Source organism: Centruroides vittatus, unplaced genomic scaffold (genome assembly GCF_030686945.1).
Source record: "Centruroides vittatus isolate TY-2023 unplaced genomic scaffold, ASM3068694v2 contig_193, whole genome shotgun sequence".
Lineage (NCBI taxonomy): Eukaryota > Metazoa > Arthropoda > Arachnida > Scorpiones > Buthidae > Centruroides > Centruroides vittatus.
The window spans coordinates 282,882-303,006 of record NW_027121185.1 but is presented as its reverse complement, the minus strand read 5'-3'; the positions used below and the strand labels follow the sequence as shown (position 1 = coordinate 303,006).

Genomic DNA, 20,125 nt, shown 5'->3' with positions numbered 1-20,125 from the left:
ATGCCATATCTGCTAAAAACTTGACCAATTTTGACCCCGAGTCAGTTGGAACAGCAGGGCAAAGTCTTTACTGCATCATTCAAATTATAAATCGGTTACTGAAATTGTCAATTTTTATTACTGAAAAGTTTAACTAAGGGGTAAGGGACAGTCAGTAATTAATGTAACGAAAATGTGGGTGTGTGAGCTAGCAGGTAATCATTATAATGTGATGAGGGATGGGGTGTTAATAAAAAACATTATGTAATGTTAGGGTCAACTGGCATTGTTTCTTAAATAGTTAGGGATTAAGTTACTGCTAACTTAGCAATAATTTTTCAAATCTGGCTATAACAAATACAAAAAGTATTGCATAGCAAATTGTACAGTTTATGTTATCACTTTGTATGTTTTATGTATATTTAATTAATAATGTAATGTTTGGTACTTGATGCCACACACTATCCCCTAGTATAATTAACACGTAACTTTGAGGGCAGGTATGTGTAATGGCATTAGGAAGCATTACGGGAAGGTGGGATGTAGTCGAAAAGCATAAAAATAGCATTACGTAATTTACGAACAATCCCCTTAACGATAAAATCAAAAGCCATGCTATAATTAGAAAACTGATATTGATAATATAGTTTAACAAAGTAATTCTTGAATACAATGATTCAAAAACTGTGTGTTAATTTGTTTAGTTGTCATTACATTCTTAATTGTTTGACTATCCTTGACTATCATAGACAAATTTATAATAATGGATTTGGTCTAAAGTATAAAATCTACAGCTACTCAATAGTGTAACTGAATAAGCACCAATTACAGTTACTAACAGATATAGTTGTTTGATACTTTTGTTAGGTTATATAATTCTGCAATAGGCAAAGTTAGATAGCAAAAGCTATATACTCACAGCAGTTACTTCCTGTAAAACTGCCAGGTATATGGAAAATACAAGTATGAAAATGAGAAGTAACAATAATAGGGAAATCAGAAAATAAAAACAGTTTGTGAAGAAATTTTGCTACCACATTTTGAATTGCTACCTTTTTTCTTTACCTTGTAGTACAGGGTGCCGTAATTAGTTTCCCTATTCTGCTCAAAACTTCTGCTAGGGGGTGCTTTACAGGAAAATACACAAAACAAAACAACAAAGATGTGAAGAAAATGCATTTGTTTGTTTCACAAGGGACGTGTCTTCTGCATAGGCTGTTTACTGACATAAAGAACATGGAAATAAGACAGTTTGGCAAACTGAATGACAAGTCTGATGGTTAAAAATAAATCATTGGAAGATGCAGAAAGTGTGAATTTAGTATGTTTGGTCTTGAGCAGTATTATGTGATATTTTCTGGTTGTGTTTGACATCATACCGTGTCCGCAAAATCTTAACCGCTATATTTTTGTGTGTATAATCCACAAGTTATCTGCACAAAAGACAATTTGAGAGAGGATAATGGGCCAATTTTAAATTGCAATTAGGAATTCGGGCCTACAGAGTAATGGCCGTTCTCATAGGCATAGGGTACACCAGGAATGGGCAACACATGGCCTGCATGGCATAAAATATGAATAAATATACCAAATTTTCCAGCTTAAGGAAGTATTCAACAAAAATTCAAATGTTATTTTCTACAACTTATGTTTGTGAATAGTTTTTTCGCAATGAATTTAGTAAAAATTAAAACAAGAAACTGGCTAACAGACACATCAAAACTAATTTAAAACTAACAGTGACTAATATTTAACCAAATATTTCCGATATATTGCGTTTAGATCAGTGCCAGAAGCCATATTAAATATACCTATGCTAATTTATAATTATATGTGAATAAATAATTGTGATTAACCAACATTTCCCCCCCTCTTTTCTCTTGTGTGTGACCTGCGTCAGTTCAAGTTTTGAAATGCGGCCCTTACGTAGAAAAAGGTTGCCCATCCCTGGCATAACGGTAGGGTGGGGGTTTATGAAAAGTTTCTATTTTTGTTCTAGAAATTTCCTATGGATTATACACTTCTATAAGCAATGAGCAAAACTTATTCTGAGCCGGGCTGCAATTTTCATTTATTTAATTTAAAATATATGCTCTTGATCTCAAATTAGTAGTGTCTTGTCCCTGTCATCACCTTTTTCCCAACGATAACAGTCATTTATCTAACTCTTTTCACAGAAAAATTTTTGAATGGAAATCGCATAACTTCGAGTCTATACCGAAGTCTGTATATAGTTGATTGCCGCCTCCTACCCCTAATCGTTCCATATCTGGTCTCGACTTTCATCTAACACCATTCTCAAGCTTAAGGAAGGACAGATAGGACGGCAGTGAGAATTTATAAGTCTACAATTTTTTCAAACTGCAGTTCAATTATGCACAGAAGTATGGTATTTTACTTTTGAAATATTTTTTGGTAATGCTAACCATTCTTATTGCTTTCAAATGTAATATTGCATGTATAATTTCACAATTTTATGTCTAGATCAAATGTGGATATTACTGACTTATAAAGTTTCACAATCAATTTTGGATTTGTAAGTGAAATGAATATAACCAAAAATATTAAACTAAAAGTATTAATTAACTGAACAGTTAACACCAAGAAATGCTAATTCATATACAGAAATTTTTTTTTTAGTTCCCTTGAATAAAATGCTTTTCAAGCAAGATCGACTCTGTCGGATATCTTCCTAATGTCGTTAATCGAACAACTAAACCAAAAGAACTTCCAGAATAACGTTCTATCGTTCAAAACAAATTTTCTATAGAATGTCAGAACAATTTACACAACTAACTTTTTGAACATTTAAATTCCAAACACCATTACGACAAACATTAATTGATCTTTGAATTAATAACTAGTTGCAAAAGAATAAACAAATACCGTATTTTACAGACTATAAGACGCACCTTAAATTTTATAGGTATATTTTTAAAAAATTGCTTAAGACGCTACGGACTATAAGACGCACCTCAATTTTGGAGGCAATTTTTCGAAGAAAAAAGTGCGTCTTATAGTCCGTAAAATATGGTATTACTTGCACGATACAAAGCGTGTCTTGTAATTTCACGTAACATTACGGTAAGATTCACACGTCTATGTCTTAATTTGAGCTATGGGGCCAGAGATAATCTATCTCTGACCCCAGTCTGTTAACAGTGTTAATTTACATTATTATTATGTTGGGTTAAGTTAGATATACTCGGTTAACACCGGTGGCTAAGTACTATGCCAGACCAAAGTCAAGGCATAGTAACCAAAACAGAAATTAAAGAAGTGTATCAGTGTGTGTGGTATGACACCTGTAGAGGAGAGAACAACAGATACAATAAGCACCCTATCCATCCTCCACAGATGCCTTATTTCCTGGGCGAGTTCTATGTACTTGCTAATTTTTTCAGTGCATGCGTTTTGTATATTGTGAGTGTTTGGAGTGGATATGTCTATAATGTATGTGATTTTATTGTGTTTGTCAATGAGTGTGATGTCTGGTCTGTTGTGGTAAATTGTTTTATCTGTGATTATGGCTCTGTCGTAGTACATTTTGTGCGTGTTGTTTTCCAATACTGTCTGTGGAATGTATTTGTAGTACGGTTCGTGGATGTCTACTAATTTGTGTTTCTTTGCAAGCTCTTGGTGTATTATATTTGCTACTTGGTTATGTCTGTGTAAATAATCTGTCTGTGCCAAGAGCTTGCAACCAGAGGTGATGTGTTGTATAGTTTCTGGCATGACGTGACATTTTCTGCATGTGTCATTTGTGAGTGTTGCATCTTTGAGTATGTGTTTTCTGTAGTTTTTAGTATTTATGACCTGATCCTGTATGGCAATCATGAATCCTTCCGTCTCCCCAAAGAGGCATCCCCGAGCTAACCAGCTGTTTGACGCAGTTTTGTCAACAAAATCCTGGGCCAGATCGTAAGGATGCCTGCCATGAAGTGCCTTTCGAGCCCACGATTGCTTAATGGTGTCTATGCTTTTTATATGTTGCGTTGTGTCCATATGATATGAGTGTAAGCTTAATGGTGTGTTATTTGAGTCTGCTAGAGTTACTGCTTTATGTAATTGTGATGTTTCTTGTTTTTTGTAGAAAAACTCTCGCAGTGACTGTATTTGTTTGTAGTGAAGGTTAACTATGTCAATCAGGCCACGTCCGCCATCTTTACGTGGAAGGGTTAATCTTTCTGTGGCAGATTTAGGATGATGTTGTTTATGCTTAGTAAGTGTAGTTCTTGTTTTCCTTTGGAGTTGCTCGAGATCAGTGTGAGTCCAATGTATAACTCCAAAAGAATATGTGAGTACTGGGATGACATATGTGTTTATTGCTTTAACTGTGTGTTTTGCATTTAATTGTGTTCTGAGAATAGCATTTAACCTACTTTGGTATTCTTTAATTAATCTTTGCTTTATTTGTGTATGTTCTGTTAGTTTGGCCTGTTGGAATCCTAAATACTTGTAGAACTCGCCCTCTTCCATGGATTCAATAATGTCTCCATTTCCAAGTGCAAAATCTTCTTTCTTCAGGATTCCTTTTTCTCTGTGAACTGTTTTGCATTTATCTAGGCCAAATTCCATTTGTATGTCCTTGGTGTATGAATGTGTGATTTGTAGGAGTTGATGAAGTTGTTTTTGTGTGGATGCATAAAGTTTTATGTCATCCATGTACACGAGATGTGACAGTGTAAACTGTGTTGTTTTTTTGTGTCTGATATTGTAACCATATTGCGTGTTGTTTAACATGTTGGATAATGGGTTCAGGGCTAAGCAGAACCAGAGAGGACTCAAGGAATCTCCTTGAAAAATTCCTCGCCTAATAAAAATTTGCTTTGTTTGTATGGAAGTGTTACTAACCCTGAGATGTAAAGTTGTTCTCCAGTGCTGCATAGTGTTTTGAAAGAATGCAATGAGTGATGGATGTATTTTGTACATGTGTAGAATATGTAGCAGCCAACTGTGTGGAACACTGTCGAATGCTTTTCTGTAGTCTATATATGCCATGTGTATGTTTCTGTGTTGTCTGTGTGCTTGCCGTAGAATGACTGAATCTATGAGTAACTGTTCTTTGCATCCCTGTGGTTTCTACGACAACCTTTTTGTTGTTCTGTTAGAATGTCGTGTTCTTCAACATGTTTGTATATTTTGTTTGCAATACAGGATGTCAATAATTTGTAGAGTGTTGGAAGACATGTAATTGGTCTGTATTGTGTGGGGTCCGTGGTATTGTTGTTTTTAGGTTTCATGTAGGTGATGCCCTGAGTAAGAAAATTTGGCATGTCTTGTGGATTGATGATGATGTGTGTTAGATGTTTAGCTAGTTCCTGGTGCAGTGATGTAAACTTTTTGTACCAGAAATTGTGAATGTTATCTACACCAGGTGTCTTCCAGTTGTGTGTTCTGTTAACAGTGTATTGGAAATCATGTATGTTTATTTCAACACAGGGCATAGTTGGTATGTTGTGCAAGTTTCTGTTCTCCTCCTCGATCCAGCCTGCATCAGCATTGTGCGTGACAGCACTGGACCAAAGAGAAGACCAATATGTCGTGAGTTCTTCTTCTGTTGGTGTGCCACTGTGCTGTGTATCAGTGTTTGCTTTGTTATTAATTTGTCTGTAAAAGAGTTTTTCATTGTTTGTAAATAATTTATTTTGTTGTTTTCGTAGTGTACATGTTTTGTATCGTTTGAGTCTACGTGCTTTGGCAGCAAGTTTTTGTTTTAGTGTATCAATGTATTCTGTAATGCGTGTGTTGTGATGTTCATGTTTTGTGTGTGTTTTTATTTTCTTGAAAATGTTTTTGAGCTGTTTCCTTAATTTGGGTGTTATGTTGTTTTTAGTGTATTGTGTTAGCCTGCCTAATTGCTGTCTAATGTCATTTATTTGTGTTTCTATTCTTCTCTGCCAGGCAGGCTTGTGATAGAATTGTGTTTTCTGTGTATTTGTCTGTGATTGTACTTTCAGTCCGTGATGTGTCACTACTGTGACTGCCCCAGCATAAACTAATGTATGAATGTCTGCGAGTGTAGAAATTGAATGAATGTAGTGTGGTAGTAAGTGAGTGTTTACATAATTTAGTGTTTTTCCTACTTCCTTCGATGTGTTGATTTTTGGTATTCGTGGTCTTTGTGTGGGATCTGTGTCTGTATATTTAGTGAGTGTTTCCTGAAATATAAGTGAGAGCGTATTAACTAAATCCAAGTCTATGATATCAGTGATGGATGAGGAAGTGTCTGTAGTATCATTAGTGGTAATTGTTGTGTGTGTATTATTATCAATGCTTGTTGCTGGATTATCCTGACAGGTTATATGATCTTGATTAATGTTAGATGTTTCTGTCTGTTGATGTATTTGATCAGCAACCTGTTGTTTGATAAGTTCAAGTGTTGTTTGTGAGATAAGGTTGTTGTGTATAATTGTTCTTTTTTGATCAACAACCCTTTGTTCGGTAACAGTGAGGTGAGGATATTGTTGTGTGAATTTATGATGTAGTTGTTGTCTGTATGCTGTCATGTTTGTTTCGAGTTTTGTGATAATGTAATAATTACGGATGATAAACTCGTTCATTTCTACTGTCCATTTCATCCGTTGGCGTGGTTTTCCAGCCTTTGTGGTCTGTGGATGCATTGCCACAGAAACACCAAGGCTGGGTTGGTTCCTCACATTTGTTGAGGGCATTGCAGTAGCCATGCTTGGGCCGGTGCTGCTTTCGCCACCGGTAACCAGGGGAGACTGTGGCCTATTTTTCGAACGTGAGCCTCTGCCTAACTCATGAACGCGGACCTTGTTAACCCGGGTGACGTCCGAGCCGGTATCACATTTAGATCTGGTTACTACCATGATATATATCTCCACAGAATGTGGGTGTGTGGTCACTCTTAGCTTCATTTCTCCCCATAGACCTCACTGGCATGGGTGTCCCTACCAGGAGCTTGTGCTCCAGCCTGCATTGCCCTATGGATCAGTAAAATTACTGGGCTCTCCCACCACTACCAGGTGGTGACCACAGGAGAGTTATTATTATTATTATTATTAAGACTATGAAAATTAACAGGATGGACAACCTAAGTTACTTCCGACACGTTATACTCTTGCTAATCTGCATCTCGGTTATCTGGCATAGCATCACATCATCATCTGTGCACTTCTGTTTCCATTCATCCCATTCCCGTTTACTTGGTTATGTTTCTGTGTACAATATTGCACATCAGCAATACATATTATTTCCCCATTTAATGTAATTAAGTAAAATTGTTATAATAGTAGGCCTAATAAATCAATAGTGCACAAATGAATGTGCTATTTAATCCCAAATTTAGTTTTCATTGTCATTAACCTTTATCTAATTATCTAATGGATGGAGGATCTTTCACCCTCACTTATTCTAATCTAATCACACCTCATGTGTGATTCAAACCTGCAACCTACTGACAAAGTATGATTTCCCCAAACAGCCAGACAATAATAATTTCTAAAATATGGCTTTGTGAAGAATTGGTAATTTATTACATTGATTATTAATATAAAACATTTATTCTGGAGTGATTTGTAACTAAGCAAGCATAAAGTATTGTTATCAACTTACAGCCCTAAGTTCTGTGTGTTACAGTTTAAGTAGGCACCACAAAAATAGTGGGTTTGTGGCAATGGTTATAGTCTGTTGCAGTGACGCTTGGCAAAGTAGATGACAATCCAACTTTTGCAGCTTGACGGCCACTAGTAACATTGATTCATTAAGTGCAATCTGACATTTTACATTAATACGTGCGACTTGCCAAGCAGGTGACCACTCTCCCGCAGGTGGCATTGTGATTTTAATGCCCACTTTCCCTTTCCTTGGTGCATCCTCCTTTACACCCTTTTTGCCATAAACTACAAATGAACATTGAAAATATAGTTTATTGACGACTAAAAAGTGATAATATGGGATACAGTGAAAAAAATCACTATGTCAATAGTAGTAGTAATACTGTATGTATTTTAATACTAAACTATAAATTATAATTATTAGTAAAGATATTATGTAATTTGGACTAACGATAGACAATTCTGCCACATTATCAGTATGATTTGGGCTCAATTTTTTACATAGTAATATATATTGCTTCATTACATGCAGTGAATAAATGTAAAATAACATATGCAAAAAAATTACTATTTCTAAGTTTTAGATAAAGAAATGTTTCTATAAACACTTTCATATACTTCTTTTATCAGATCAAAATGTTTTAAAATTTAAAAAAAATATATTGTAAAGTTTTAAATAGTAAGTTCTGTTAAAGGATTGGATTGATAAAAGTTAGCAATGCAACACTCGGGCAATCTGTCGAGGGGTAACCACACTTCTTTGGAAAGACTTTCTACACGAAATTGGCCCATTTAGTTATGTATGTGAAAACACGCGTGGCTAGCCTCTTTTTTGGGCATAAACCCCCAACCGACCACCAATGTTCCATTAAAGAAACAAGGATTTTATGACAATGGAAGATTACCATTTTAATCGAGAATATTTTGTGAAATTTGTACTTTTAAAAACTTCTAGATCATTTAGTTTTTCTCATTATATTTAATAAATTTTTATTTTAAAAGTAAAGCAAGTTTTAAATGTTTTTACTTATATACTATTATGTAATTCTATAAATTTGAAATGTTTCATAGCATGCACTAAAAATTGCATTTTATAATTTTTGTTTAATAACTCCAATGCTCAAAATCAACTTGTAATAAATTGATGTTAAATGTTTAGAATTGATATCTTACTTTATAAAGAGCGAGAATTCTTATTATTGAAAATATTTGTATAATTATACTTTGGGGTATCGTCTTAATCATTTTTAATAATTCATTACCCCTCTCCTACCTTTTCTGTCGTTTCAATTACCAAAATATCACGAGCACGTAAGCCTCTCCTCAATAACGTGACAATAATTAATGCATGCTTAATAATGGTATATCTGTCACCAAATACCGACAACGAAATCAATATCGTTGCCGATCATGATGTCTCGATCGTACCGGAAATATATATATATACACATATATATATTTTTAATACATTAAATTCAAAATATATAGCGAATTTTTAAAAAATATTATCTCATCAGTGTTTCCGTTTATTGCCGATAGTTTTTGGCATCCGATCCGTTTGTCGAGATCTCTAAAACACTTTAAAATATTTTTCCTGTTTACTAATCTAACAAAACACGAATCCTTTGTAACCCATAAGAATGGTCTCGGATAGTTTTTGATCAAATCTCGTGTCTTCAAGTAAAACTTTCAAGGAAGATTTACTAATTCTATACAGTTTTACAGATTTAAAGCAGTGATAGCTTACATTTTCTGAAATATTGCAGTGTATTAAGATGATTCATTAGTAAATATGTAAGTTAAAGAAACAGTAAATTATCATTTAAACATAGATAACACTTTTACAACTAAATTTGTTTTGACAGAATCAAGAAGCATCACAAATTAGAAATTTTACCTGATTTTTAGTGATAATCATTTACATAATTAGACCCGAACCGAAATGAAATATTTTACACGTAAATTTATATTGTCGTCATCTAGAAATTCACTTAAATTTTAGATCTCTCGGCCAAAGCGCAAATCGGAGTGCCAAAATTCAATTTTCGATTCGACCAGAATTTCAAAATGTTATAATTAATGTTAATACTTAAAAACTAAAAATAATTCACACCAATAATGTACAAGCCACCAAACAAATTACATTGCAAGCAGCTTTTATTTATACTGCCCTGTATGAGCAAAAAACAAAGAGACTGCTATTAATAACAATTTCTTTTTTTATTTTACACACTCAACCTTAATATGTATGTAATACAATAATTCAAACAAGATGAGTATTTTTTTTTTAAATACCATATTTATTTTAATTTATCCATAAATGAAAAAAAAATCTTGTTTTTGCATTCATTCCTCACACGCACACATTACTCACTCCAATCTGCACACAATCAATCACGAGTGGTGTGTGTTAAGTATAAATTTTGATAACTAAAAAATTGATCGTCAGTCCTCAAATAATTTAATATTAAATTTTTTAAAGCTGAAAGTTCCAAGTATATTAATACAAGTAACTTTAAGACAGAATTCTAAAGTAGCTTAACTGTGTATAGAGTTTATACCTAGCTCCTTGACTTACGTGTAAATTTACGGAACAGAATGTTTATATACATTGAATTTCACCTAATTCAAAAGCATTTGTAAAGAATATATTTGGATTCTTAGTGTAAATTACTCTCTAATATGAAGCGTTAGATGAAAAAAGTAAGAAAACTGGCAATACTGTAAAAATGCTGATTAGTATACACAGAAGAAACTCCATTAACTGAAGTAATGATGAGGTAGTGTTTCCAATTGAAAAATGTGGATTATAGAGTAGGCCTTTACATTACTGTATTTTCAATTATATATAAGTTATAATTGATGTTTTATGAAAGAGAAAGCTGAGATATCTTTTCATTATTTTGAATAATGCTGTAACTGCAACTGCAGCAAAATCAGAAGAAAAAAAATTTTATATACTGAATTCAAGAAACTTTTCTTAATGTTCTCATCTTCATCCATTGCACAATTTATTAAAGACATGTTTTTGCTGTAATAATCATATAGCATAAATCATAGTAGCCATTCTTCCTAAATGAAAGCGAAATTTGAAGAAACTGAAGAAAGGTGAGACTACATACTGTCCTACTATGAACACTAGTCCATAATGACTAAATTTTTCATATTCCACATTACTATATCGTTTAAAATTTATTTACACGTAATCCACACTCTCTCTTTGAATATCAAAATTCTGGCTTCAGTTAATACAGTTTCTACTGTGTTTAGAGCATTGACATCTATATGCATTTTTATATTATATATATGCATGTAGATATAATCAACAGAGTCCATGTTATTAACTCTCTATTTACTTATCAAATTAATTTATTTTAAGAGAAAAGATTTTGTGTAAGTGTGAATTTGTGTGTAGGATGTCTGTGTGCATACTTTATCAACATAAAATAATAGTAGTAATAATTATAATTTTTAAAATGAGAAGAAATTAACTTTGTGTTCAACTGTAATTATGGAAAATTTAAAATAGGATAACATGAAAAATTTGTATGCATGCATTTTATAAAAATATAGTAATCTATCAAACCCAATAACATCAGCTCTAAGTTAATAATTTGTATTAGATTCTAGTATTAAAGTTGTATTTTTGTAGTATTGCCCACAGAATATAAATTAATATATTTAAGAAATATGAAGCTAAAAGTTTTTGAACACTTTAATTCATATAAAAAAATATTTGAGTATTTATAATGTGCAATTCATTTGGTTCATTTATGCAATCATTAACTCAAGTACACAAACACTCTCCAGTACTTAACATTCCATGTCATTGATGAATATCAGAGGATAAGCCAAAGATTACTTCAAAAATTGGAATGCACGTGTACTTTTTTTACATTAAAATTTTGGGATGCCCATTCTGTAGAATTCTCAAAATTATACAAATTTTGAAGTCATTTCTTCAATAAAATGAAATTTCTATAGTTATTTTAAGATCTTATGATTAATTACTACTATATTTATTAAAAAAATTATTCTTAATTTTTGATTTATCCTCTTGCCCATGCATTCAAAATCAAATATTACTTAAAGGTGTGGTAATTTGTGCTTTCATTTTAATATATAAATGCATTTAGCTTAGAAAATTGTAAAATTCAATTTTACAATTTTGACAAGCATATAATGTTCAATTAAAAAATTTCAATAAATTTTAATCTAAAATAGCATCATTCTTATTTGATGATGTATTATTAATACTATGAATAATATCAGAAGTTTCATAGGTTATATATTTTTCTCTCTGTTTTTTATCAAATTATGAGTGTTTATGTTAAATTGAAGAATGATAGTATGATCACATCAATATTGTACAAAATTTTAAATTTATCTGTATCTTTTGCTGTCTTTGTAGTACCACGAGCATTAACAAATGACCATATTCCCAAACTGATAAAATAATTGTAAAGAAAATTCTTCACTATCTACTGTAACAAATATTCAGAAAATAATAATCTGCCCTTTGCAACTATTATTATGATGATGTTAAGAGATTCCTAAACCTGAGGTATGAATAATCTTTTTAGAATTACCATATTTCCTCGACAAGCACAAACTATGAGCTTGCAATAAAATTTTAAGGGTTTTCAACATAAGGAAAAAGAATTAAGTAACAATTTAGAAAAACAATGTAGCCAAACATCTGTTAATAATGTATAAAACATTGTATAGTCTGCTTGCAAGGACTGCAAATGTAAGATACATTTATATTTTGTAAAAGCACATCCTAGAATTCAGGAAATACGGTAAAAGCATATAATCATAAACTAACAATTTTTCTTCAATCTTAAAGATCAAACTAATTTCAACAAATATTGTCACGTATTAGAGGCAAACATTAAACTTTATTAAATATGGACAATATAAAACAGCAAAAGATTCAAGATCATAATTTATTACAAATACTAGTAGATAAATTTCAGCCACTGTTTCAATTACACATACTTTTCATATTTCCTATTTTTCAAACAAAAATTTCTAATATCATCATTTATATACATACTACTACACTGGAAATTTGTTCTGGTTAAATACTGTATGTATAACATACCATAACCAAATTTAATCATTCAAAATTAAGGTTTAAAAATTTATTTTATTAAAAAAAAGAAGCCAGTTTAAATTATGTCGTTAATATAAAATGTTTGCCCATTAATTTATTTATAAATAAATTAACAAACAAATATCGAAAACATCTTTCAATCTGTAAATATACACGCAAAAAACTTTTAACAAAAATTAAAACTTTTTTTGTGATGTTTGTGAAGGAAATTTTATCAATATAATTCAATAATTATGAAATTTATTAGCTGATTACTACATTCTACTGAATAGATATTGAGAGAGAGATCTGATGTAGTTAAACTCATTTACATAAGCAGATAAAAAGAAACTGATAATAGTTGTCGGTAATTACAGCATCTTATGGATAAGATAAAACTGCATCTTTCATGATTTTTGTAATTAGAATATTTTTAAAAATCTAATCTGTAATTGAAGACAGGAAAGCTTTTCAAACAGGTTTAAGAATTTTCTTACATTCTTTAGAAATGTACACAAAATAAAAATAACTATCATAGTTCAATTTATTTTGATTTGTGTATCTTGATTTCATGTATGCGTTCACAAATATAACAACTTAATTGCACGACTCGCCACTCTCACACTTCACACTATCATTCAATCATCATATATTCGATCAAAATTCATAATGGAATAAAGAAATAAAGACACTGGACTCAAATAATGAGACAAGACACCTAACCGTTATATGTTGATTCACTATGAATTAAGAACTTGATTTTTTAAAATATATTTATTTCAGTTTTATGCTAATATAAAAAAATTCTAAAATAAATATGATAACACCCAATTAACTCCCCCCAGGCAATAAATATTTTTTATTATATTAAAATGATTTTATATATAACAACAAGAATATAAAAATTTCATCACATTTTTAGGAAAACAACACGTGTGTGTCAATATGTGACCGATGTGAAGAAATGTACCTTTCTAATTTACAATAATACTTATAATATAACAATCCTATCAAACTACAATGGAAATTATTTAAAAATAAACCTAATATGGTCAGGATCATATAGTGAATATACAAAACCTCATGTTCTATGTATAGCTTCCAGTACCGTCCGGCATTAGGAAATTGTGCCACGAGTTTTTCGTAAAACGGTCGAGCTTCTTCTATCTTCTTATTCTACATTAAAAATGAATTATTATTACTACCAATGAAACTTTGTAAAAACTAGAAATATGATAAATTCTGATATCAATTTTCATTCATTTAAATAATCATTTAGAAAATATAGAATTCATCACTTCACTATGAAACCACTAAATCATAAAATAAAGATTACATTTATAAAATTAATTTGTTCAATTTAGAAGCTGTATTTAAAATGACTAGCTAATACAGAAACGTAAAGTTCCGAAGTTTCCCTGCTACAAAAAATTTCATAATTTATCTTTGTTTATTCTTTCTTTAATAAAATAAAATGTCTTTTTTTTATTAATGAAGACAAAAATGTTATCAACAATTTTAATTGTCATCAACAGACTGCAGAACTGATTTATTTCTGTAAGAAATTCTGTTTGTAGACAAGATTAAGAAATTAAACAATAAAACAAAAATCACAACTGCATTCAATACAATAAAGACTATTCTTTTTATGATGAAATTAGATGAATTTTGAATCCAATGTTACAACTTAAACAACAAATTTAATTTATTTTTTAACATAAAGACATTTTTTAATCCCATATTAATGGCTACATGGCAAGCCACAATTTCATCCATTCTAACAAACCTTGCAGTGAGGTCAGCCAGTTTGCACAGTTTGAAAGGGAAAAATGAAACCCTAATCCATACGCCATAATAAATAGTAAAGGTGTGGATCAGATTCAAGCATAGATCTCCACAACAAGCCAATAAATTGAGTCAGATAGCATTAATTCATCACAGAAATTCGATCATCATCATATTGAAACAAATAGCTAAAATAATACCACAGTACAGGAAATTTACTCACTACTTTTTAAGTATGTGATAAATTTGTATAGATGCTAATATATTTTATTTCTAGAAAACAAATAACATGCATTGCTGTAGGGTTGAAGAAGTCATAAAATGCCAAAATTCTCTATTGAAATGTAATGTAAAATTTAACGTTACTAAAGAATGTAATTTTTAAGTAAATTATTCCATTGAAAATTAACATTAATAACTGATATGACAAATGTTTTTGAGCAGTTTGCTTCAAGTCAGGGTGGTGGTCAAGTTCCTCAAAAACATCTGCCATATTTATTAAGTTGCTAGAATAAAGAAAAGATTATGTAGCTGACTAGTGTATTATAATAATAATAATTTTTATTGAACATATTAAGTATATGCTTGTTATAGAGATTAGTTATTTACGTAAATATATTGGTAAACTTTTTAACATCAATCTATCAACATAAATTTATTAGTAAGTTAATACTAGTGTATTATAAATTGATTTAAGTGATATTTTTGGTTATAAAGTCTGACATACTTTTTGATTTTTCTTGAAATGTGGTAGAATTATTACCTGGAATCATTTTGAATATGTATTATAATCTGTTCTAATAGGATATTTCAAATAAAATCATTTTTTAATGTATTACTTTGTTCTAAATTTGCTTGTATTAATTTTGAGCAAAGTAGTATATCAAAATAAGAAAATTTCTCTTCTTGCTGCACTTAAATACTTAAACAACACCTAGAACTAGCTAATAATTAAAATGACAAGCACTAAAATAAAGACTGCTCAATTTTACACAATACCTGACCTCAGATAGAAATTACTTGATTCTCAAAAGGTTTAACTTTCCAGTTGGAGAAGAACATTAATAATCTCTGGTACAATATGAGAAAAGGGGCATATCTTTTTTTCCTGAACTTGCATTGAACTTGAAGTATCAATGCCAAATATGTTATCCATAAATAAGGTATTACTACTATAAATTTATCAAACAATTTCTTTCAGCATTATTATTTTGTCTAGACAAAAACATCAATCTATTTTCACAATAAGAAGGTAAAGAAAAATATTAACTTCTCACTTACTTGACACAATGTTAATTCCAAACATATTGATTGAAAACAAATAATTATATGTCCATTCATTAATGTATAATTATGAAAGATTGATATTTTAACCATTTAGATACTTGCAGCATCAAGTATATATAAGATTGTTTCGCCTTCAAATTGTATGCTATCATATCTGATGCAACCTCAGAGAGATTTCTTTAACAGGGATACAGAAATGCCAGATAAATATTAATTAACCCTTTCCATGCGGGCAATCTACAGCAAATAATTGAGTGGAATTCGTCATGCGGCGCATTTTTTGCAGTTTTTGGATGATTTTTAAATCGCGATATTTCGCTTTAAAATCACGTTATGTTTAATCTGTTTTTTTTGCGTTTGATTAAGAACATATTACAGTTTACGATTGTATAATTTTTAGTTTTATACATATTTAAAATAATATGAAGTTTACGAACAAATTTGAAAGTTACGAACAAAAAAAAAAAAAAATTAATCTACAGAGAATCGCTGAACATTGTCGAATTAGCTAATTTAATGTCTAAGTGCATTAAATTAGTTAATTAGAATTAAAAATCGATTTAAAAAGCTAATTTACAGTGATTGTTTACATTTTACTTCGAAGGTTGGAGGCGGGGCTTTTCGCGGCAATTTTTTCGTTTCATAAGTCTGTGATTAGTTAAAGTAACGTCAACAAAGACAGAAGAGACTCAATAAAACTGTAGAAGGAGTTTCCCTTTGATTGTTTTCAGCCAACTGTGTAGTTAACTGCAAAGATTTACTGTAGAATAGTAGGAGATGTATTTACCAAAATATTTATGGCCCAGGGGTGGTAACAAAACGTTTATTGGCTTAAACAAAGTCAATCGACCTACAGAATAGCGAATCAAAGCTAAGATCGCTGGAAAATCGAATATAACGCAAAATAATCGAATTTTTTGATTAATTACGCCGAAAGGCATATGCCGCATGGAAAGGGTTAAAAAGCATTTTAAATATTTTTCCATCATTTCCCTAAAATTTAGTAATTAGTGCATTTGTCATTTTCAATAGATAAAATTTTATAAAGTTTTCACTGGTGAAACTTTATTTGTGATCAAATTTGAATACATTATCCTATGTAAATTTTACATTGATATCCTAAACAAAATGAACCTTTGTTAAATTTTAAAATATTTTATAATGTTTTACCATTATTCAATATAATTCAACATATAATTCATATGCTACTTAAAACGAGTACCTGTGCATCTCGAACAAGCACGCTCCACGCTTCTACGTCGTAAATGTTCTGTTCCAATCTTTTCTCGGCCTTCTTAACTCTGTCTGGAATATATCCTTGTTGTCTTGGATCCTACATTATTAAAATAAATAAAGTAAGTAAGTAATTAAATTGAAAATATTATTTAAATAATTTATATATATATATATTTATCTTAACTATGTTTCCAACAAATGTAAAAAGAGTTAAGAGATTGATGTTCAAATGTTTTTATTAATACAGCATACTCTTGCTAATCTGGCCTCTCAATTATCTGGCATACCCTAGTGTGACAAATCATTGCCTAAGCACTTCTGTTTCCATGAAAATGTTATTCACACCACACATCTCATTTTCCTGTTTACTCAAGTTTTATTTCTGTTTACAGTATTGCACGATGGGTGGTACCATATTACCCACCCACTAAAAAAATATAGGTACCACAGAATCATGTCATTCATTCCCTTAAGAAGGTTTTCGGCCCATAAACACTTAATCTGACATCTCTGTACCAAGGAATGGCTGGAATAACAAGAGTTTAGTGTGTTTAGATTAATTTATTTGCTAATAATTGAATGCTATAATCTTTTAATAGGATAAAATAATTTGCACATGTATGATTAAAAAAATAAAATTGTTGTTTAATTCTAATAGTCAAAACTCAAAATAATTATATTTATATCAATTAATAATTTACATAACTTAGCATTAAATAATTTGTATATATTTAAATTTTAAATAGATTTAGATTTAATTTACAATATAGACTTATTACGTTAATTATAATCAGGAAAGTCTGCATAACCTATAAATCAATTTCAGATTAACAATTTGATTTTAATTCATTATAAACAACAAATATGCTGTATTAACGGAATAAATTTTACATTTAAATAATATGATTTACCTCAAATTCACCATGAAATATTTGCTTCTCCGCAAAAATCTCGCTAACCTGAAAGAAAAATAAACGTTTATTTATTTTATTTGAAAAGAATTTTAATATCTTAAGACATCAAAATATATATGAACTTCATTTCTGACCAGGCAATGTCAAAGTAACTAATTTTCTGAATATCAAAACTTGAAGTCAAAAACAGTCAAACCTCAACATAATGCAAATAAATATGTACAGTACAAATGTATTGTCCTCTTAACTACTTAATAGAAACCGCTTCTGCCTCTGTCAATTATTAAATGTGCAACTTCACATGGCAACACGCATTTTTATTACCAAATCGGGTGACTTTCGGACTTCAAATCTGTGCACAGACCTTGTTGTTTTATATAATTCTTATCGTTCGAGGTCCTTCTGTTTAGCACCCGATTTGATCCAATGCCATTTTCGGTGGCAAACAAATGGTAACTTTACATCGAGGTTTGAATGTATATTTAAGATATTCCTCTTAAATCTAATTAATTTTTAAGGAAATTTTCCATTAAAGGCATTTTTTATGAAATATATATTTTGTACAAAGTGTAAGTATTTATAACTCAAACACTTATTTAATTATTATTAATAAAAATCTAGCAAAATACAAAAGACAGCAACAAGAATTTAAAGTCTATCAAGCTACACGTGCAATTTTAAAACGCCATTCAAGATAAAATACAATTGAGATTACTTAAGTATAAGTGCAAAAATAAATGCGATGCCTTATTAAAAAAATATTTCCACTTCATATTTTTTCTAGAGAACATCTTTTATAAACAACGGTTCTACGAAAAGAATATAAAAATATTATATTTTCAAAATAATTGCCACCGTAACGACAATCAGATTTTGCTATATTTAAATGCGAATGTTAACGTATCACTCAATTATATCAGAATTATTTCTAATAATATAAATACTAAACAAACATTTCACTACACTAAATTAAAAATGCTTGCAATGTGATTATTATTATACGCATTAAGTGATGTAATTGTTACATTATTAGATATTTTTTGTCTAAATCACATTATCTTAAACTCTGAAGCAAAACAGATTTAAACTGACTACTTTATGATATGTTCAAAGCATCTCCTAATCAATTGCTATACTTGATAAATGTAGGACTTGCCATACAGAATATGGTTTTAAAAGAGAACAACCTAAATTAATTGCTTCAAATTGACTCTTTTTTGTATGCATTTTGGGTCCGAACAATTCTTAAAAACCATTCCTGAGTAAAGTCACAAGCAAAGTCCATTTTTAGTTTAAGAATTGCCAACTGCCAAAGAATATATACAAAATTTCGGACCCAGAATGTATACAAAAAGAGACAATTCAAGGTAATTAATTTTGCTGTGCTCTTTCAAAACCATGACCTGTATGGTAAGTCCTATATTTGTAAAGTTTTAAAAAGTGCATTGATTAATTTGGCTGAGTAACCACAATGACTAGTTTGTCCGTATCGAAATGACTTATTGGTAAAAGAATCTGGTCCGACAGACATTTAACAAAGATATTCGTAAACAAACAGAAGTTTAAAAGTAACATTAAAATATTAACACTTACAACTTTAATATTTACTTAATCATATCAATATAAAATGTTTCCTTAAAAATTATCCAGTATGGTAAAATCTCGATTTAATGGACTAATATGAGGAAGGAGGTGTCCATTATGGGCAAAAGTTTGTTACATAATTAAACAGGTAATTAGGACTTAAAATATTTGAGATTTTAAGCCAAGGATGGTCGGATTTTAACTGAAAACTTTTCTTTTATTTAATAAAATCTATCTGTTTGTTAAATTTGCATAATTCTGTATCCATACAGAGTAATAACATCACATTAAAATAAATACAATGTGCAAGTGTATACAGTTCGCACATACAGATACCGTCTGAATTCCAGATTGAATCTCTTTCTAATTTAGCATTCAAACTCCAGAACATTCGATATAGGAAACATCACCGTATGCGATATCGAGCCTGTGATATGATCAATGAACTAATAAGGCTCTTCCTATTAGTATCGGTCTGATAATGCAGATTGTCCACTGTATCAAAATATTTATTATAAAACGAATTTTACACGACATTCCACGCACCAACAACACAATCCAACATTCTAACACACTATATTTTCATTCTAACAACTTGAAATAAGTGTTTCTGAAATTCATTATATCAGGGTCTATAAAATTAAGGACCGACAGTATAC

General features: G+C 30.4%; 1 protein-coding gene across 2 annotated transcripts in view; it reads right to left on the bottom strand.

The window, feature by feature from the left end:
* su(f) (cleavage stimulation factor subunit su(f)) overlaps positions 1-20,125 on the bottom strand; it is a 56,706-nt gene that overhangs the window by 20,691 nt on the left and 15,890 nt on the right. For both annotated transcript variants that reach the window (XM_067264810.1, XM_067264812.1), the window contains exons 2-4: positions 17,880-17,927; positions 16,955-17,065; positions 13,741-13,836 (exon numbers count right to left, since the gene is read on the bottom strand). In XM_067264810.1, the coding sequence (XP_067120911.1) occupies positions 13,741-13,836; positions 16,955-17,065; positions 17,880-17,927 (255 nt within the window). The remainder of the gene's footprint in view (positions 1-13,740; positions 13,837-16,954; positions 17,066-17,879; positions 17,928-20,125) is intronic.